This window comes from Panthera pardus, unplaced genomic scaffold (assembly GCF_024362965.1).
Source record: "Panthera pardus isolate Hobbes unplaced genomic scaffold, ASM2436296v1 HiC_scaffold_12, whole genome shotgun sequence".
Taxonomy (NCBI): domain Eukaryota; kingdom Metazoa; phylum Chordata; class Mammalia; order Carnivora; family Felidae; genus Panthera; species Panthera pardus.
Genome location: NW_026526677.1, coordinates 112689206 through 112711834, shown reverse-complemented (window position 1 = coordinate 112711834; position 22629 = coordinate 112689206). Strand labels below are relative to the sequence as shown.

At 45.0% G+C, this 22629-nt stretch overlaps 2 protein-coding genes across 3 annotated transcripts in view; one reads left to right on the top strand and one right to left on the bottom strand.

Annotated features, from left to right (window-relative positions):
• Positions 1-22629, bottom strand: part of PDGFD (platelet derived growth factor D) — a 221723-nt gene that overhangs the window by 92723 nt on the left and 106371 nt on the right. The window lies entirely within an intron of this gene.
• DDI1 (DNA damage inducible 1 homolog 1) lies at positions 14251-16737 on the top strand. Its single transcript, XM_019433672.2, has 2 exons — positions 14251-15722; positions 16517-16737. Exon 1 carries the CDS (start codon positions 14378-14380, stop codon positions 15575-15577), a length of 1200 nt encoding a protein of 399 aa, XP_019289217.2. The 5' UTR covers positions 14251-14377; the 3' UTR covers positions 15578-15722; positions 16517-16737.

Below are 22629 nucleotides of genomic sequence, written 5' to 3'. Positions count from 1 at the left end.
ACAAGGGAGAGAGCATCCTTCCTTATTTTCTTCCCCACTTAATGTAGCAAAAAAACAAAAACAGAATGTAATACACAAAGACCAGAAATTTGTTAAAGAGGAACGTTGCAAACTAGGATAGAACAGATTTTAACCATTAACTAAAGAGGCAGAATTTGTATTGTATTGTATTGTATTGTATCCTAATGTTTATTTATATTTGAGAGAGAGGGAGCAAGCAGGGGAGGGGCAGACAGCGGGAGACACAGAATCCAAAGCAGGCTCCAGGCTCTGGGCTGTCCGCACAGAGCCCGATGCAGGGCTTGAACCCAGGAACCGTGAGATCATGACCTGAGCCGAAGCTGGACGTTTAACCGACTGAGCCCCACGAGGGGGAGTTTTATGCTAATAGTAGAAAACATGTAGGCTGACATGAATAAACCTGCAGACTTCAGTTTGTTTTCTTAAAACAGTCGGGCTACAGTCAAAGTAGAGTTCTTATCCCACGGTGTGGACCCAACTGATTTCCTACTATTCTTAGTATTTTCAAGTTCTAACTTCATGGATCCCATCAGGATAGTGTTCAAGACTGACATCTGGACTCGACACCTCAGAGAGACAGCTACGCTAAGTTCTGTGGCTTTCGTGAACAGACTGGACAAAAGGACTGCTTACAGAGTAATGTTTTCCCAATTACTGTTCAGGGTGTGACAGTACAATAACTGTACTTTCTACGTCACTATCAAAGCACGGCTCTTACCCGTCTGAGGTCCTCAATTTCCCAAAACGCTTGGTTCCCTCCACACTGTGAGGAAGGAGAAAATCTGACCTTGACATTTACAACAAAGAAAGTAAGATCATATTTTATCCTGGTTTCTGTTTGTAGAGTGTCAAGGCAAAATGCAGCGTATACATCTGAACCTTAACAAACTTTTAAATTTAGGTATGTCCACACATACTAAGTTTATAGGACACTTTGCTGTTTTGTTAAATTTTCCTGGATACTATTTGCGTAACAATTATAGAAGAATGTAAAAACTGCTTTTATTTTTTCAAAGGTCCATTGGTAGGTACCTCCAGTTGGTCAAAAATGAAAACAATGCAAATGATTCTAGCCCGAAGTAACAAAACACGTCCACAGACTTTTGATTTAGCAGCCTTAATGAAGTGGCTACAGCCATTCCGGGGGGAATCCCTGGGGTGAAACGTTCCACTTTGGATAGCTTTGTATACAATCAAAAATCTGCCACAACTATGGCCTTGAATATCTTGGAATAAGGTATAATGAAATACCCAGGATCTAGTAAATAACAGTAGCAAGATGATCGATAAATATGTCTTCTGAGCAGCGATTTACATCTTTCTAAACTGCAAAGTTCTTCGCCCCAGTCCGTTTCAGACAGAATGTCAGCCATTCTGGCTTTGCAGGAAGCTCTTGGCCTCAAGAAATTCAATCTTCCTTTTGCAGTTAAGGCCAAGTCCTTCCAACTCACTCAATTCAGCAAAGACAGACTCATACTATCATTCTACAAATGCCCCTACCTACTGAGCGACATTTGAGACGTGTTGATTTTGAGTACAAGGGGAAAAAGGATGGCATTGACTCTTCTTATCAATACTTCTTGCTTTTTTGTTTAAAAAAAAAAAGTACACTATTGATCCATTCTTAGTAAACTTTGCATTTCTGCTAATGTCTAGTCTTAGTCATGTAAAGATAACCCGCTGTTAAGAAATGTCACCTATAGGGGCGCCTGGGTGGCTCAGTCGGTTAAGGATCCAACTTCAGCTCAGGTCATGATCTCCCGGTTTGTGGGTTCAAGCCCTGCATCGGGCTCTGTGCTGACAGCTCCTGGAACCTGCTTCAGATTCTGTGTCTCCCTCTCTCTCTGCCCCTCCCTCACTCGTGCTCTGTCTCTCAAAAATAAATAAACATTAAAAATTAAAAAAAAAGATAGAAATGTCACCTATCTTTTCCATGAAACAAAGGCCAAAGTAAATATGACCTTCAGATGTGCTATGCAGAGGCTTAGCATTTCCCTTCCAACAACGGGCTGGTATTACAGCCACCGTGAACTCTCCAGGGGAATTCTACAGCCTGGCAAAATGCCTATTGTAACTTTCACATTTGCTGTTGACATTCTTATAGACTATTTCCCTATTACATCTAAAAGTCAAATTCGCAGTGAAATTACCACAACCTGCATCTCTAACATCAGCCATATTTTAATACACAAATACTGATACTGTAAGTAAAAAGGGTGTGCAAAGCTGGGACACTTTGGCTGCGTTAACATGATCTCAAACATCTCTTCAATATCTTTGCTTTTGACAACCTCTTGGAAACTCTCTCTTTTTAAATTTTTTTAAATATTTATTTATTTTGAGAGACAGAGAGCACACAAGCACACATGCACACAACTGGGGGAGGGGCAGAGAGAGAGGGAGACACAGAGTCTGAAGCAGGCTCCAGGCTCTGAGCTGTCGGCACAGAGCCCGACGCGGGGCTCGAACTCATGGACTGTGAGATCATGACCTGAGCCTAAGTCGGACACTTAACCGGCTGAGCCACCCAGGCGCCCCGACAACCTCTTAGAAACGTAAACGCATGTCATACAGGTCGTATTAACTAAGGCTGTGAGGGAAGAAATATCACTTGTGAGTGAAGGCGGGCTTTCCTTTAAGTCCCTAGTGAACAAAAAGGTCTTACAAAACGCACATTTTGGCAGTGAGTTTCAAGAAGTAGTTTTCATCTTGGGCTGTAAGTTAGGATGATCAAATAGGCAAATCAAAGGATTAAAATCTCCAAGTATACGCTTAAGAACACATCTCAGCGTGGTGATGGCACACCAAAAGAATGAAAGAAAATTACCTGTCAGGCCCCTATTCTAGCCACCTTTCACATGTAAAACAAATTAATTGGCCATGGAATATGATTTTTTTTCAAAGCACCACAATAAGTCGACTGAATTGCATACAAAGAACGGATATTTAAGTCAGTGTCTAATGTTTTGCTAATATTGTCAAAACAATGAGAGATAAACATAAGGCTTCTGTCAAAAATGTGCATACAAATGACCTATTTGCACATATAAGTGTCAAATTTGTATAATCTGTGCTTGAAGAACTGATCTCAAGACGTTGTGGGCAGAATGGGGAGCACATCCTTAACCAAGGATCATACCATGATTGATGCTTTAAAATAAGCCCCCAGTCAATGCCAAGTGGATTTCTCAGAAGTCAACGGGATAGCAACACGGAGAGCCTTTAAAATGTAAAAGCATCTATGCACAGTACCAGAAGTGTGCAAGGAGGGAACTGAACCTTGTTATATCCAAAGTCCACGCCCTTCAGACTTAGGTCAAACTGCCTGCCAGCCACATTTGATTATATATTGTAATTATAAAATACATAAAACTGTAAGAGTTACGGACAGGGCGCTTCTGAATCCGAATCGGTCAATTCAGAGCATCGGTTGAAAACACTGTCACAGAACACAGAGAATTCATAAAAGCCACCTTGAACCCAGAGCCAGGTCCCAAGGCCCTGCCCGGATGGTGTGAGGCATAAGTCCACTGCCTTTTTGTAAAATCGACATGTGTCGTGAGACTCCAGAAGTCCTTTGAGGACAGCACCCGTAGCACGATACTAAATATGGGACTGGCCCTAATGGTTTTTGTGAGGGGGCTGTGCCCTGAGATACAGACGACGTGCAGGTTATCTTCATTCGGGGGCTCGTTGCAGGGGGCGCAGAGGAAGTCGATAAACTGAGACCAAGCAGGAGAAGGCGTAGCTCAAGGTCACTGTGAGCACCCACATTTCAGCCCCCCGCCCCCGGAGGAACCACCCAGAACGGCCTTCAGAACGGCCCCCCAGACAGACAGGGAAGCCGGGCTGCGTGTCCCCCGAATCACGTCTTGCACGACCTGAGGCTTCTGTGCGTCCAGGCTGATGAGGGAGGCCAAGGCACACGGTGCGAAGTGTGGGAAGATGTCAGCACTTCTGGGAACACAAGCGTGGGCCCAGGGGGCACAGATGGGGAGCAAGAGGGTCTGCTTCCCAAGCACAACATCACACAATCTCAGCCTGGCGTTCGGCTGTCAAGGCAGGAGGAACTGTTCTAGCCACTGGGAAGCAGAGGTGAGGTCTTTCTGAGCCTGCTTTCTTCTGTCGCCCTTTGCTCTGGGACCCATCCTTATCCACAGACGCCCCCGAGGCCCCGTGCCCTTCTGCCCCACATGCCAGTACAGCAGGGGAGGAGGCCAGGCCTGCCGCTGCCCCTGTCATCCCTGAGGTCACCCACCCTGCTCCATGCCCGAGGCTGTCCACCACCTTCTCCTGACCCGCACCCAACTGGACATGCCCATCAGGGTGCCATCACATGTGTGGATCTCCGCATGCCTCTTGCCCTCCGACTTTGACTCTAACCCACTGCATCCTCAAAGGAAGCTGTCCCCTGGCCGTACCTCAGAGCCTCAGACACAGAGGTGTCTTCTAACGGCATCCAAGGTGACCGAATCTTGCCCCTCCAGCACTGGTGATGGAGGGAGAAGAAGAGTAGAAATTCTGTTGGTATTTATTTTAACAGATCCATTTAAAAAAGTGAGAGTGTGATCAAAGTCATTTTTGTTTTTTAAGTAATGAGGTTCACCATCAAAAAGGTTTGAAGGTCCTTCTCCGAAAGACTGGATGTGTTGACCAACAGCCACGGGACCAATGACCCCTGTCAACACACTGGTTCTTCAAGGGAACCTTCAGATGCTGCTATAAACCATGCCATGGAGCCCCCAGGCTTGCAACCCCGTGGCCTCATGGTTACACGGGCCAGTGCTAATGACTCTGGGCTTTCACGCCAAGGGTTTCACTTCCTCAGCTGCGTAATTTGGGTATTTGGTTTCTGGGTTTTTTTTTTAAAGGTCTTTGAGAAAGGTGTCCTACGGAAAGAGGCTCACTCACTGTCCCATCTAACACATACCTGCCGACAACAGGGATTCTAAATCATACTTTTGGGTAAAGACAATACTTAAATTCTCAGCATCAACCTCAACCCTTTGGTTGCACGTGACGTAAGCGTTACTCACCTTATTTACTATGCAACACTTTTTCACTCCTAATTAGGGCGGATGGATTGTCTTTACACTATGTTCTGTCTGCTTAATAATCCTGTAAGCATGTTATGAGCAAGGACTTTATTGTTGACTTTCTTTAACCTACAAGAACACCCTGCAGATTGCTATGGTTAAAAATGACACTGAACAAATGGTTGAAATAATGCACTATTAAATGATTTTCTTAGCCAACCTTTGAAGCACACTTCCTGGTTTTCAAACAGGTTGGTGATCAAGTCTTGCTACCATCTTGGGGAGCCTAGAGTTCAAGGCCCAAGGGAGTAGGGATGGCTTTAAAGACACAATGGCATCTGATCCGCGTCAAGAAGGGGCTAAAATTAACGTACATATTTCCTTCGGGATTTATAACCTGCATCATCTCTTCTGACTTCTCCAGGTTGTTAATTACTGTTACTACTCATAGAAAAAACAGTAACTTACTTCAGTGGAGTGTTTTTCTGTTTACAAGACAAATTCAAATTATCCATGAAGTCCATACCAAAATCCTATGCAAAAGAGATTATCATCACCATCCCCATTTTACAGAAGAGGATTATGAAGCTCAGAGAAATTAACGCTTTGTCCAAGGGCATTCAGATAATAAGTGACACATTCAGGGAACTTAAACCCTATTTTTATGACTTCAAAGCTACAACAGGCTTTTGTGGCACCTGGGTGGCTCAGTTGGTTAAGTGTCCGACTTTGACTCAGGTCATAATCTCACAGTCTGTGGGTCCAAGCCCCAGGATGAACCCAACACAGGGCTCTGTGATGATGGCTTGGGGCTTGGAGCCTGCTTCAGATTCTGTGTCTCCCTCTGTCTGCCCCTCCCTGCTTGCACTCTTTCTCTCTCTCTCTCTCTCTCAAAAATAAATAAACATGAAAACATTTTTTTTTAAAAAGCTACAACAGGCTTTCTGTCTTACTGATCTGTATATCTTAACCAGTGCACGTGCATGCACGTGTGTGTGTGGGTGTGTGAGAGAGGAGGAGAGAGAGAGAGAGACTGTTTTCCATAACTGCAGGTACAAAACACTGTTGTTTTATGTAAGGATAGAATAACATATCTTAATTAAATTTTTATACTAGTTTTTGAAGATGCCTGTGTTTTGTTGATTTTCTTTTTGGTCACAGAGGGAAGAATGAGTCAATATTTTCAAAGAACAAAACTCACAGCTCTTTTTAAGAAATGATTCACTTAGAGCCTATTTTATTAAAAGTAGAGCATGACTTTTTCCCTCTAATTGAGGTATTTTGTATCTAGGATGGTCACAGTTATTCTAGATGAAAAGCTCATACTGTAAGGGAATGCTCTCACCTAGGACTCTGAAAGGGAAGAGGGAACCACGGTTAATTGCTGGGCAGATGTGCTACACATCCATCCCAACAACACAAATCACACCCCTACACGAGGCCATCACTGGTTTTGTTGTTGTTCGTGTGTGTGTGAGGTTGTTTGCTGCAAATTCAAAAGACGATGATCCTGTTTGCTTTAAACTTTTCTAAAAAGTAGTCTCAGATACTATTTTAATATCCGAAACCATGACTACAGTGCGGCTCCACATTTTAATTTTAATTCAATGCCAGTTTATCTCATGTTGCATAAGCAGTAATTTACGAGTTATCCTTAGAACATTTGGTCCCGTGTCTCTTAGCCACAGGCACGAAGGGTCCAGCACAACTCTCAAGTCTACATGAAAAACATTGCAGTAAGAACGTAAGATAAATCAAGACTTTGTTCAAAATGAACAGTGCCTTAAGTTGTTTTGAAGAAAAACGAGTTAATACTGAAAAATAAAAGTTTTGTCAGGGTTGTCTAGACATTTCTGTTCCATTTCATTTACAGTTTGTAAAGAAAAAAAAAATCAATGATCGTATCTTCTTTGTCTTCAACATCAGAAATGGGGCGTCTGGTTTTGAAAGCCAGGGTACCCATGTACTCTGGTTAGTTCCTGTCCTCCAGAGGTCACCAGAAAGAGGCTACTTACATTCTGTGTGTAACCAGCACTGAAATGTTTCACCAATACGTCAGTAAACAAGCGCATATCGGCAGTGAAGCCCATTTTATGAGCTGAATGGAACAGAATATTCCTAAGTGGAATACAAATGTGGAACAGGACAGGCAGGGGCGGCTCTATGTCTCAGCATAGAGAGAGAGCCCATGGAGATGCTAACACGCCCAAACCTTTCTAATAGTAAGAAGGAAAATGCTCTGTACCTGATGCCATTGAGATAGCCTAAAAAAGAATCCTTGTATCTGGGCTGCTCAATTTAATTTTTCTGAGAAAAACAGAAGGTGAGTTGATTTCTCTTTTATTTGCTGTTTTTTTTAATGAAGCTTTTGTTTACCAGACTTGTTTCTCATTTTCATGGTTGGAATACAATTAAATCCTATTGACAGATGGGATTCAGCCATGCTAATTACCATGGTGATCAATTAACTCGGCTGCTGTTTGGAACAGAAAAAGCTACATAAACAACAATCTGGAAATTCTGTCTTTTATGAGACCACTGTAGAGACATCACCTATGATGCATACACTTCATGAAATATCCAATTGACCATGTTATGGTGGCACAAGTGGCTTTTGTATTTATTGCAGATCTTCTCACTCTAGCTTTGTCCCATCAGAAAACCAGCATACATCCTGCTGCAAAGATGGGTGGACCCAAAGTGTCAGCTTAAATAAAGTGACTTGCCACATAACTAGCTTTTGAGGCGGCATGGCCGGTGGCTAGAGCCATCAGATCCTTCGTGTTTGGTAGGACTGCATGCTATTACTTCGTGCCCTACAGTGAGAAGTCTCCTGTGTCAGGGCTAAATTTGTATGGACAATGTAAACACTGGTTACTTTCAGAAAGTTCTGCATCAGCTTACCAATATGTGCGTAGCTCCATCAACACCTTTATATTACAGGATGATATGCACCAGTTATATGCGTTTATATAAACATACACTAAAAGCACCCACCCCAGAAAGACCTTTGGATATTCCTGAATTAGCCTCTACCCATTTTCTAATAAAATACCTGCACAGGCTGGGGAGTAACGTAAGCTAAGACGGATGGACAACGTCATGCCGAAGACTGGAAGGAATCTTTCCCTAACTATAAACCAGATGAAGTGAACTGAGAAAAACACCCATGCAGATTTCAACCCAGGCACCACCTGAGCTCTTCCTCCTGGAGCTATGACTGCCCCTTCCCCAGCAAGGCTTGGGACCGGAAGGAAGCACGGGTGTCTATTCTATGTGCGGATGCTGGGGACAGGGAGACTACTGGTCCCTCCCTGCACCAATCCTACCACCCACAGCATCTACAAGGACAACAGTGAACAGTAAGATGTGTGCGTGAGGAGAACGGAGTCAAGTGAGTGGTGTGATACCTCAAGGAAAGGACTGTCCCTCCAAACCCAGGCAGGAAAAACTTCACCATGACCAAATCCTTCTTCCGGACCCAATGCCATTGCACTTTCTGCAGCGAGCCTTTGGGCACAGTCCTATCCACGTCTGGCACAACAACCCAACAAGGAACGTTGATCGCTTCCAAGCAAGGTGCCTATGTGTGTCTTCTCTCTCCTACTAGGTATCTTGTTCTTTGAAAGAAGAAAGTGACTCCTACTCATCCGTCTGTCCCAGAAGCCACCAGCCCAGTGACTTGCTTATAGAGGGTGGCCATGACATCTTCATTGTGAAAAATGATTAACATGTTTACGAGCTCATCTCCAAATGGCGTGTAAACTTAACTAACACGTAAATAATAAACAAGTCTGTAACTTTCCAAATACATCTACTTCTGGGCAATTAATGGGACAAGACACTGCCAAAGATTTCCCACCAAGAATGACTCTACAGGAAGAACAAAGAGGAAGAGTAGAGAAGTCACAAGTAAATCAGAAAAAAAAAAAACAAACACCACAACCAAAAACCCCAATACAAGTAGTGGGTTCAGGCCTTAGAAGCATGCTCCTAGCAGCAGTAGGAAAGGACTCATGAAGATCCAGGATGCTGGTGCCATTGTGATGTGGACTCTTGTCCAATCTGTGGCTGCTTCCCCATTCATTCCAGCACTTTCGCTTACACATCATGATGGAGGCCCTTTGTTAGGAATTTGGGAGGGTTCACAGTTGAGTAAGACAGGTGATGCACAAACATCTCACACAGTAGTTGTAATGAAATAAAGATACAATTTTTAAAATAAAAGTTTAAAAAATGCTAACTCTTGGCTGTCCCCTAGCTGATATTTGGTCAAATGTATGCCATTGTTCTCCGAACTTGAGGAGTACGCTCAGAAGCATACTGTCTTTTCTACCAACTACCATAGAAAAGACAGATACCTAGAAAATGTTTACAAAAGAACACTGTGTTGATTGAATATTAACACCACACGAGCGAAAAATTATTTTCTCATTTTCAGGATAACACATAATTACCTAAATGTAATGAGGAATGACGATGCTAGTGTTAATATTTTGACGAAGAAAATTTATGTTTGAGTTATTATGGTGTATTTGAACTTATGAATAGGTCACGATGGTATTTCTAAACTACAGTGTTTTTGAAATGTGCTGATTACAAGTTTGCTATAAAAGAGTAAACATTTAAAAAGGTTTGAATGATTTTCCCCAATCACAGCTCAAATGAAAACATCTTAAGGCTCTATTATCATTACTGTTACTATTTTGTGTAACTTGGTTATTCTCCATAGAGCAAAAATTTTTAAATGGAAACGTTCTTTTTCTAGTTAAGTTTCTAGAAAGTTAAGAAACAAGTATCAACCCACAAAATCGTAAGTTGTTTTCATCCTGTCTTTATTACCTTAAATTTATTTAATCTGTAAGTGTTTCTCTCACAAATTACAAGTGATCTTCAGACTTTCAGTAATAAGGTGTGCATCCTACAGATCTGAGTTAATTTTTAAATGATTAAGACAGTGAAGGGATCATACGGCACAAAATTATAGCAGCAAACTTTCTTAAAAATAAGTAAATCACATGTATATTTAGATTTGGGAAGTCTATATTTTGAAGCAGCCAAAAGCTATCAAGACATTGTGTTATTCTCAACATGCAATATATACTTAAAACATATTTCTTATGATTAAATGTTAAAACAGTAATCTATAAAACAAAGCAATAATACAACGTGCCATAAAAGTGCTCCCTGCTGGAAAAGTGTATATCTTTTTAATTGCACATTCTAAGTGATTGAGAACATGTCCTCACTACGTGTGCACTTGCTCTCTCCTCACACGTGTATATTTGTGCAGTGCAGGTCTTCTGTCCATATTCTGCCTCCTCACAATAAAGAAAAACACCAGCTGAGTTGCCAGCAGGTTGATACAGACCATGTTCTCAGGTCTCATGAGTTTCTTCAATTACATATCTGTTTATACATTTAAGTTAGAGGTCTTATCATGGTGTTTAAGCCTCAAAGATGGGCAATGCTAAACCTCTCAAATGGGAAACCTTCCAACGTACGAACAAAAGCTTGAACTTTCATCGGAGTACTATTAATGTGTGTACCGAACAATTATCTGAGGAAATAAATGTTGTTCATTTGTGACAATGTATTGTATTATTGTAAAGCAAATGGAAGAATAGTAAGAAAATTAGTGGTTTAACCTCTGAATCAGCTTTGCAAATTCTGCATCTTTCCCAAGTTGCTTTGAGAATTTCAAGGAACAATTGCCCTGTCTTAATAAGTACTTTATTTTTAAAGTGATACCAGGCACATATTTCAAGCAAGGAATCCAAACACAGCAAGCTGATATGTGTGCTTAATGTGGTTTAATTATTATATATGCTACATACTAGACATTTACGAAGCTACTCCTTTTTCACAAAAAGACGTCTGCTCTGTAACGAGCAAGACATAGCGCTTTAAACATCAACTGACTTCACTGACACCATAATTATCTGGATTTTTTACTGCATTAAGGTTTTATCAAGAGGCAAATTATAAAGGGAATTGTTGTGGATTTATTCCAAAAAAATAACCTCGGGGCTGTTTAGTGGGTTGGCCTGAAATCAGCGTCATCGTTTCTATTTTCTGGGTATTTAGGCTGTACAAGGAGAATCGATTTTCTGAGTGATCGCCCTGAGACCTTGTAGGGAGTCTCACTTATCAAAGGAAGATTCAATTATGTTCCCATACTGTACTTATGAAAGAAGAGAAGTGAGAGAATATATTCACAGAAACTCGTCAGGAGAAGTTACAAGAACCCCCAGTTACCTGGATTTGTGCACCTAGAGAATTCAGAGCACCCGTCATTTCTCACCAGGCTGTGCAACAGGAATTCATGCTGTGGGATCATTTTTATATTTAGGCGTATTTATATAGACTCCCGATGATCCCTGAGTTTATTATACAATCAGAGTAAGTTTGTCATTACAGTTTTGAGGGAAGATAATTACACATATGGCATCTCAAACACCCACGGTGCTGAGAGAAATGAAAGAATCAAACCACATATATGTAGTCCCAGAAGGCTGTGTTTAGCGTTTTAGATTCCAGGCTGCTTGCTTTGCAACAGAGGCGAGGTCTGCATAAGTGGCTAGACTGGAGGACCCTAGATCCCAGCTAATCCTGACATCCTGTGTGATACTGTGGGGAATGATGACACTGAATTGGCCAGACCTTGAGGCTTTCGTCTTTCCACCGCGTATTCTCAGAAAAGACTATACTAGGAAAAATGGCATTAATGCAAAATGCCACCAAAAGTAAAGAGTCACAGCAAGCTAATAGAACACATGGCATGAAGGTTAATTATGTTCAGTAACAAAGCAATGGTAACATGAACAAAAAGAACGTTAGCTTCTTCTTTGGATGTGAACCCTGGATCCTTGCTGTGCCAAAAAATCGAAAGCTTACTCTGCAAAAATGATCTCGCCCACTGTTTATAAAACACAAAACCATAGCATTATCTCCCTGACAACCAACCGTCCAAAGCTGGTTGGTAAGACGTAGAATCTGAGCCTTGCTGGCTGGGTCTCACCTTACACTTGTTCTCAAGGTCAGCACGACCAATGCTGATCTCTGATGACTCACCAGGACATCAACAACTACAGGAGTTTGTGAACTTAACATTTTGAGTCAAAAGGCCATCCCTCTCCACAAAGAGTGGAAAATAGCCCTAAGTAATTCACAATTTTCTACAGGAAAATTACAATGCAAGATTCCGCCCACCCCCCCCCCCCCCAAAACTATTACAAAATCCTCCTCATCCTGAAGAGCCGCTCCCTTTCCGGTTAAAGGTGTGAAGGGAGGCCACGCACTTCTCAGCCCCCGGTTCTCCACCATGTCCACCCCCACGCGGCTGCCTTTTCGCCACCTTTCCGGAAGCCTTCCTGGCCCGACCCCCTCTCCGCATCCTGCATTTGTTCCCCAGACATTATTCGCTCCACCCGAGTTGTGTGGACTTGTCTGGTGTTTTTTCAACCCGCTGACTTTGTGTGGGGGTGTGTGTGTGTGTGTGTGTCCACCTACACCCCCCTTTCAAAGACCGCGGGGTCCTCTACGAACACAGCTGTCACTTCACATTATCCCCGGAACTCAGCTCATGCTTCGCACACACTGGGCATTTACTCCACGTTCTGATATGAATGAACAGGAGTGTGGAAAGATAATGACAGTCAGAGCAACGGGTGAGAGGCCATCCTTTCTTGGAGACAAACGAGGCCAAAACAAAGCATTTCTGTAGGCTGATGCAACCTAGAACAAACGGTGCAGGTGTTCCGACAGAACTTGCAATAAAGAGGCGGGGAGGGACAGGGCCGACGATGCAGACTACCTTGCGGTTGGTAAGGACACACACCTGGGAGGCAGGAGTTCCTCACTGAAATACAGACACAAAGAGTGGCATTCGAGGACTTCTCCACGGCCACCGTTGGCCCTGGAGGTCCTGTCTACCCTGACCCCGCGAGCCTCCGCTCAGGTGCCTGTGGGAGGGAACGGGCCCTCTGTCGGAGAGGAAGCCAGAGACACCCCCAGAGAGGCATTCATGACACTTTTGACTCCAGAACTGATGTCAGGTTGGTTTCCTCGAAGACGCATTTCATGCATCCACTGGAGGAAAGGGCCTATTTCTAACCAGGCCTCCATTTGAGAGCCTCCGTGTCACCCACGCATTCTGGGGTTTTCCACTCCCCGCATCCGATGGGTAGACACGTGCGGTCCATTCTAGTCAGGGAACACTCTTGTTCCCCACAGAGCGGGCTGGAGCCTTCCTCGTATTTGTTCCTTCGACCCACAGTCCCCTGTCTGCACCATCGAGAACCCTTTACCTGGCTCTCTCCCCACCTGTCCCCATGAAGCGTGAGAGACCTCTTCCTTAAGTCAATTAAATGAAATACACACACACACACACACACACACACACACACCTGCTTCAAATCTTCCCCGCTTCCTTTCTCTTTTTTCTCTCTTTGCTGCCCTTCCTTTTTTATATTTTTGGAGGGAGGACTCTTCCTTATTGATAATATTGCCATTCCTTGGACTCACGTGTGACTCTGTAAACCAGATTCAGTCATCTTCTTTCCAGCCTCACATCCTGCCACTCGAAACCACGTACAAATTTCTCCTATTACATTGGATGGCTCACATCCCTGGACAGAAAGCAGGCCGCGTCATGAATTCTGGCTTTTTTAATTCTTTTCGTCCGGAGTGACTCTCACCATTTTTCCCACGGAAAATGTGCATCCGTCAGGACCTGCCTGGTCTCCTCTGGAGCTCAACGTGTCTCAGCAGAAGCCCTTGCCTCCAGTACTGCGATTTCCCCGTTCACCATCGAGCCCTCCCGAGAGCGTGAGGTCATGGAGCTCAGGCACCGAGTCTGACCCCCACCCCACCCAGAGCTCAGGCACTGAGTCTGACCCCTGTCTTTTGCCCCAGGCACACAGGGAGATGCTGGCCGTGGAGGCGACCCGCACTCCCTGCCCGCAGAGTGACGAAGAGCACACAGACTATAGCTCTCAGAGGGCCCGATGAAACCTTTCCCTGCTATTCGGGAAGAGCTCATCATTCCCAGAGGACGGATGGGCAGGGCTGGAAGGGCTGGCCTGGGAACCACACGGCGGGACCGGAGAGACCTGGCTTCTGGGGGAGCGGGCGTTCCAAGTTCCAAGCAGCACCACACAAACAGGGTCTGGAACACACACGTGCCCTCGAGGTTCCGTGGGGCTGGTGAGCAGCTGGGCCTCCCCGACAAGCGAATGAACGAGAGCCGGGGCACCAGGGGAGGACACCGGTGAGCCCGCCACGCGGCTGATCCCCTGCGCCGACCCGGGGCCCATGCCATGCTGGTCACCGTGTACTGTGTGCGGAGGGACCTGTCGGAGGTGACCTTCTCCCTCCAGGTCAGCCCTGACTTCGAGCTGCACAACTTCCGCATGCTGTGCGAGCTGGAGTCGGGGGTCCCCGCCAACGAGATCCAGATCATCCACATGGAGCAGGTCCTGGCCGACGACCACAGCTCGCTGGGCTCCTACGGCCTCCGCGACGGTGACGTGGTGGTACTGCTGCAGAAGGAGAGCGTGGGGTCCCGGACGCCGGGCCGCACGGCCAGCCTGCCCCACGTGGAGCTGGCCGGGCCGGCAGAGCCGGGCACGTCGGGCGGCCGCCAGCATCCCCCCCCGCAGCACCTGCAGCGCCGGGTGCAGCCCCGCGGCCTCAGCTCCGGGGAGAAGAGGGTGTCCACACAGAGCCTGGACAGCCCTGTGCTGATTCGGAGCATGCTGCTATCCAGCCCCCACGACCTGTCGCTGCTGAAGGAGCGCAACCCCCGCCTGGCCGAGGCCCTGCTCAGTGGGAACCTCGAGACGTTTTCGCGCGTCCTGATGGAGCAGCAGAGGGAGAGGGCCCTGCGGGAGCAGGAGAGGATTCGTCTCTACTCCGCGGACCCATTCGACTTGGAAGCTCAGGCCAGAATCGAAGAAGAGATCCGGCAGCAGAACATCGAGGAGAACATGAACATAGCGATGGAGGAGGCCCCGGAGAGTTTCGGGCAAGTGGCCATGCTCTACATCAACTGCAAAGTCAACGGGCACCCTCTGAAGGCCTTTGTGGACTCGGGGGCCCAGATGACCATCATGAGCCAGGCTTGTGCCGAGAGGTGCAATATCATCCGGCTGGTGGACCGGCGCTGGGCTGGCATCGCCAAGGGGGTGGGCACACAGAGGATCATGGGCCGGGTCCATCTGGCTCAGATTCAGATCGAAGGGGATTTCCTTCAGTGCTCGTTCTCTATCCTCGAGGACCAGCCCATGGACATGCTTCTCGGGCTGGACATGCTCAGGAGACATCAGTGTTCCATCGACTTGAAGAAAAACGTGCTGGTGATTGGCACCACGGGCACGCAGACTTCCTTCCTTCCCGAGGGGGAGTTACCCCTGTGTGCCAAGCTGGTGAGCGGTGCTGGGCAAGAAGAGTCTTCAGACAAGGAAGCAGTGGACACTATTAAGCGTTCGGTCAAGGATTTAGGACGGAAAAAGCACTGAAATGGGTTATAAATATGCCACCACCTTGAGGGAGCCTCAGGTCCCGGGAAATTCTAAAATACGAGCTCACTGGCCATGTAATCATTAAAAACATCAGTAACAACCAAACCTGGCTTCAGCACTACCTTCTGAGATCCATCACTGTGTAAGTCATGATTGCTTGATCTCAGCCCCTCATCCATTCCCTTATCCCAACGTCACTGAGCCTCAGCCCAGGAAGGCTCTGGAGGTTCCACGTGATTTCCAGAGAATCCATCAAAGAAAATCAATCTCCTCCTTTAGAGACACTGTCCTATCAGATCACGGGGTGGCTCGTCTAAACCACATGCTGTTTGCTCATTCCCTAGAAAGAGCCATCGCTACAGACCCCACAGAACATCTGTAACAAAACAATTTCCAATCAGCACTAACAACTATTTGGTTCAGGTCATGATCTCATAGTTCATGAGTTTGAATCCCCACATCAGGCTTGCTGCTGTGCGCCTGTCAGTGCAGAGCCCATTTTGGATCCTCTGTGCCCCTCTCTCTGCCCTTTCCCCACTTACACTCTGCCAAAAATGAATATATATTAAAAAAAAAAAAGAACAGTAGATTCTAAGTCAAGAAGTACATGTTCTGATTCTAGCTCAATGGTACTTAGGCATATCGGTTCACATCTGACACAACTCAGATTTCTCATCAATAAATCACTTTGGAGCAGAGAGCCATTGTCAGGTGCCTGGGCTTCATTATGATCTAGGGCATTCTTTAAATTAAAATTTCCCAACAAAATCTAAAGCCACTGAAAGCATTTCCCAAAAGTTACAGGAAAACAAAACGCTCCCTGTCATCACCATATGCCTTTCTTGGTTGGCTGCTTGGTGACACCAACCATCTTATTTCTAAAGAGTCACCTCTTCCTTCCAGACACCTGTTCACCGCCTGTTTTCTTCTTAATAGATGTTCCCATGCTCAGATGCCCCAACCTTGTCTGCATTCGCGCCAATGGCAGCATCCACTGAACTGCTAAAAATGAGCAATGGACAGACCTCTTCTCTACTTTTGCTCCTAAGTAGTCAGCAAACGTAACTAACAAAAGGAAGAAATTCAGAGTAAAGTCAGGGATAATCAATTAAATGCCTGTGATGAAAACTGACTGAATAAATACAATGAATCCTTCACTGATAAAAATATGCATGTTCCAGGGTGCCTGGGGAGCTCCGTCAGTTGAGCGTCCAACTTTGGCTCAGGTCATGATCTCACGGTTTGTGAGTTCGAGCCCCGCGTCGGGTTTGCTGCTGCCAGTGAGGAGCCTGCTTGGCATCCTCCGTCCCCCTCTCTCTCGGCCCCTCCACCGCTCACACACATACTCTCTCTCACTCTCTCAAAAATAAACATTAAAAAAAAATAAGCACATTGCTCAGCAGTTTCTACAGGGTTCTGTTTTCAAGTCTGAGTGTCCTGAGTGCATGTCATGTGGAAATGCTCGACATAAAAGTTTGGTATTTGGCCTATCAGGATGTCTCACCCATAAAAACCAACCTGAAAAACATCAGATCTTTAAACTAAAAGGTAGCTTGCACGATATCACATCCCAACATACCCACCTTGCCTTCTTGGAGGAACATCCCTTGTAAAGTAGCTACAGTGACTCAGGACCAGTCTCAAGAATAATTCTGTTTCTGATTTTGAACTGAACTCTACTATTCCATAACTTCCAATAAATAGGTCTTCAAGTTTCCTTCTTCCAAGAACATATGTAATTAATGGGATTTCTCTGGCATGAAATAACCCTTTAAATACGTGAAACCAGTGTCACTTAAGTTTTAACTTAATTCTTTTAGCTGTCTCTCACAGCGTAAGTTTGGACCCATGTAAAAATTTCTGTCATGTTCCTCTGGACATGTTCTAGCTTCTAAAAATATTACTTGAGTAAATGGGTTGATAAATTAAAAATACTTTTATTGAGCTAAAAAGCAATGATCTCCAAGAAAAATCAATAAGCAGAGTGGATGAATTAAGCAGTGTCCTTCCTGATTAATTTTTAACATCACTGTCTTTCAAATCAGATAGGATTTTAATAATTAGTTTCATGGATCGAAATCCTGACTCAGTCCTGTGTGCACTTGAATAGACCCTTGTCGATTAAATTTTAAATGGATTAGTTTTAGGAAAAGGTTACATCTTTTGCATATCTATCAAGTAAATTAGATGCTATGCAATGTGCCTTCATATGTGACTGCCTTTAATCCTCAGGGTAAATCCTCAAAATAGCCACCAACCGCATTTTACAGATGAGACATTCAAGGCTCAGAATAATGAAACATTCAGATATCCAAAGCTTAGTGTTCTTTAAACTCTTTCTTGACGACAATCTACATTTTTTTTTAATGCTTGTTTTTAAGAGAAAGATAGCGGGGGAGGGGCAGAGAGAGAAGGAGACACAGAATCCTAAGCAGGCTGCGGGCTGTGAGCTATCAGCACAGACCGGAGGCGGGGCTCCAACTCATGAACCACAAGATCATGACCAAGTTGAAGTCAGACGCTTTGCCTCCCAGGTGCCCTGACAATCTGCATTTTAGACTGCGACTCAGTTTCACATCGCACACTCACACACACGCGCACACTCACACGCGTAAGTCTATTTTTCCGAAACAAAAAAATTCTTGAAATAATATGAAATGTTTTACCCTTTCCCAGGCTATTACTTCGAAAAACTGTATTTTATTACTTAAGAAAATACATTTAGACATGTCCCACTAATTATCTCACCAAGGTATCCTGACCCACAATGTGAAAAAACTGACCCGCCGGCCTGCCGAGTTCAGGTCTTTCTGATTTCAACCTCCGTGATGCGACACATTTGAGTCCTAGCTACCAGTAAAAATCGTCACAAAATGTCACCAACTCGGATTCTTGCTACTGGACGTGAGTAAGCCTTGTAAGGAAGACGGAGAGTCTCATCTTGAATTTGCATATGACTGGTGACCTGGGCTCCCCCCCTGCTTAAAGGAATGCTTGCCAAATGCGGATAAATGACCCCCCTGCTCTGCAAACAAAACCAAAACAAAATCTATGGAAATTAAACACCACTGGCAGAAAGGACAACAGAGGAGCAGTGGACAGAAGAGGGTCAACAATTATTTACTGAACACCCACGAAATAAGCACTGAGCCACACTCTCACAAACGTGCACATGTGCGAGTTATTTCCAGACCTCAAGGGGAGCACAGCCTGGCAGAGCCAGGGGAAAGACTTGTAATCAAGTGAGGCCAGAAAGGGTGGACGTGGAATGTGTTGGTGCAAATGAAGGAATGAATCTTATTACGGGGGGTATTTTAAAAGAAAAAACAAGCCACTGAGTGCACTCTCAATATGTCTAAAATGACCGACGCTGATTCTGGACAACAAACATCCTCTCCTCCTACAGTTCAGGCTGCTAACGTACAACTTCTACAGCGTCTGCTGTTGGGAATTATCGACTACGGGGAATGTACTACCTGGAAAACGAACAAATCTTCATTTTCCTTCTTCCGGTTAGAAATCAGGATAAAGCACGCCACTCGAGGAAGCTGACCTAACCCCGTTTAAGATGACAAGCCATTTAAAGAAATCCATTAATCCCTTGGTTTCACCTAACGTCCATGTAAATGCCCGTTTCACCTAAAAGGAAATCACTATTGTCGATAAGCATGCATTTCGAGAAGGCAGTAATGCATTCTGCTGCAGGTAAACCAGAAGACTGGTGACTGAGATTTGGAGAGCACACAGCCTCAATTTTTTTCCTAAAGCACCAGGTCGTAAAATTTCTCTTGTTCCTAGGGGAAAACCCACTCCCCAAAAGAAAAAGAAACGGGTGTGTGCATGTATGAATTCCTCTTCACTGCAGGCATTAAATGTTGCCCTTTAAAAAAAAATGTTTATTTTTCAGAGAGAGAGAGAGAGAGAGAGAGAGAGAGAAAACGCATGTGAGGGGGAAGGGGCGGGGGGGGGGGGGTACAGAGGATCCGAAGCAGGCTCTGTGCTGTCAGTGCAGAGCCCAATGCAGGGCTTGAACTCCCAAACCCTGAGATCCTGACCTGAGCCAAAATCAGGAGTCAGAGGTTCAGCCCACTGAGCCACCCAGGTGCCCCTAAATGCTGCCTTTCTAGGAGAACAAGGCACTTCGTACAGAGGGTCATTGCTGACATCCAACATTCCATAAAGAAACATTTGAGGGAGTGGTTGGACAGTGATCTGGGACTCACTGCTGGGGAAGACACTGTTAAAGTGCTAACATTCAGAGTGGTTCTTGGAGACTGACAAGAGCCTGGAAAACCGAAGAAGAGGAACAAAGGTAAAGAAAGGGTAAACAAGGACGAGGGGAGGGGGAAAAACCCTAAAGGTCTATTGTGCTTTTAAAACTACATCTCCCTGGGTTTAAGGGCTGTTTTATAAGGTGGGTGGGGACTGGGCTGAGATTAAGTATTGGCTGTTAGGTCCACACTACTTTATTTGTCACTGGCCAGGTATTTAAAGTGAAGCCTTCCTCACTTTGGAGCCTGAGTCAAACTTGCTTTTGTGCCCCTGCTTGTTTGCACGTCTGGCTCCACCTGTCAGAATCAGACTTTCTAAAGAGTCTGTATCAGAGGAGCGGGGTCTGCAGTCCCGCTGTGGCTTTTGGTACAGGGTCCGTGTGACGGGCTGTGGAGCTGGGCACACCTGTGGTGGCTTCCTCTCATTACCCCAAAGGACTCTTTTCTGATGGTGGCTCCCCTCCCCTTCCCCCTCCCTCTGCCCCTCCCCGCCCCTCCCCCCACTTCTTTTTTTGAGGAAAGACTTTTATCAAGCCAGCTTTTCTATTTCTAATCAGTAAGGCTTATTTTAAGAACACCATTAGAAAAATCATAAGGTAATCTCCTCCTGTGTGAACATCCATACGAGGCCACACAGGCTGTGCTACAGAGGAGAGCAAAATGTCTATTTTCTACTGGTAACTGATATATGGATGCTGCGTCCAAATAAAGTAGACACTGAGGACCAACAAAGGCATTTTCCAGGTAATGTAATCACTTAATGCCATCAAATTCTTAGGCTACAACATCAGTCACTATTCTAAAATCTTACTCTACTAGCCCTTTGTTGCAAGGACCTTGAGATGAAGAGGAAAATTCATTTAAATTTTTTTTAACATTTATTTATTATTGAGAGACAGAGAGACCCAGAGCGTGAGCAGGGGAGGGGTAGAGAGAGGGGGAGACATAGAACCCGAGGCAGGCTCCAGGCTCCGAGCTGTCGGCACAGAGCCCGACGCGGGGCTTGAACTCACAAACTATGAGATCACGACCTGAGCCGAAGTCGGTCGCTTAACCGACTGAGCCACCCAGGCGCCCCCATTTACAATTACATTAATTCGCATATTCTCCCTTCAAACCCATGTCAAGTCTAGAGATTCAATGAGTCTGTCAGTCAGAAAGTATCAATGTCTTGCATGCATCAACATCACTAAAAATTCAATATATTTTTTCAAGAGTCCGGTCACTGTCGTATGTCATGCAGAGACACAAGGAAATGTGACAGTCTGAGCCGTTAAAAGAAGTCAGATGAGCTGGAAAAAAATACCAAGTAAATGATTCAAAAAAAATATTCCATTCGGTGCTGACTCGTGACATATAGAACATCAGTGCAGGGGATGGTCTCCCGCGCCCGATCTGAGCTGCTGACCGCAACATGGCAGAATCCCTGGGAGAAAATTTTATCAAGCAGCTACTGTGTGTCAGCCACGATCCCGGTGCTGGATGTGCAACAGTTTTTGGTGCTCAACCGGTACTTGGCGCTGCAGCCAGGCAAACAGGAGAATCTGTCCCCTCCTCAAAGATGAGTCATTCAGTGGTGAGGTGACCCAGCTAACCAAAGCAGTTCTCAGGGCGAACTTCAAGGTGAAGTCTGCGGTCTGCTCTTGCCTTGACCCGCGGTGGGTGGCACCGTGCCCAAATTCCTTCCTGGTGCGGGCTTAGTCTCCCAGCACAGTTTGACAGCTGTAAACAGATACTGACTGGGCTCACAGGACCACGAACAACAGCACTGCGGGCAGAAGAAGTTAACTCCTAGAGATGAGTCAGCAGAATGGAACACTGTCACATACTTAACCTCCAGGGAATAAGAAGTGGGCTTCTCCGGGCCAACCAGATGGCAATTCTACAAATGTTTGGGGACTGTGAAAACCTGTAATGGGGCCCAAGTTACTAAGGAAAATCTAGCAGGTGTTGGGATTTTCCGAAGCGATAATGATCTTGTTCGTAATGTTATCTTTGGTATTCGGTATTTTGTACAAGGCAAAGAGTACCTGCTTAATACATATAGATTATATGAATGAATAAATGGACAAAGTCCCACATTTATTAATAAGGTGATGCAGAGAAAGTGTGACTTTTTATTTTTTATATAAAATATTTAAGGTAGGTATGACTAAATTATATATAGTCAGATTACCTTTGTTTTTTTAAAAAAATTTTTAACGTTGTATTATTTATTTTTGAGAAAGAGAGAAAGTACGAGCAGGGGAGGGGCAGAAAGTGAGGGAGACACAGAATCCGAAGCAGGCTCCAGGCTCTGAACGGTCAGCACGGAGCCCGACGTGGGGCGTGAACCCACGGACTGGGGGATCGTGACCTGAGCCAAAGTTGGAGCTTAACCAACTGAGCCACCCAGGCACCTCTAGACGAATTATCCTTGTATAATTAGAATAAATACGTTCTGAATTAACAATATAGTTGATATTCACATGTACAGATTTAAATGTAAGTGATCCAAGAAGTAAATCCTTAGGGTGCTTTTAATCTGGGTAAGTTGCCAACTGTTGCATTCCAAGGACAATCTAACTAGTTGGTTTGTGTGGCCGAATCCCCCCTTTGTAAAAACCAACAGTCTAACCTCATGGCAACACTCTGCATTTCAGGGAAACCAGAACATCTGGTCACCCTACAAGGGTTGGAACCAGATTTTTAATGTAAAGCACGAGAAAGAGGATACTGTGGACACCTCCAAACAGGGTGCACATTTAATGGGCCTGAATGATCGACGACCCGTGTTAC

What these genes read in the sequence shown, in the direction of transcription:
- DDI1 (XM_019433672.2), top strand. Translation starts at nt 14,378, where the DNA reads ATGCTGGTCACCGTGTACTGTGTGCGGAGGGACCTGTCGGAGGTGACC.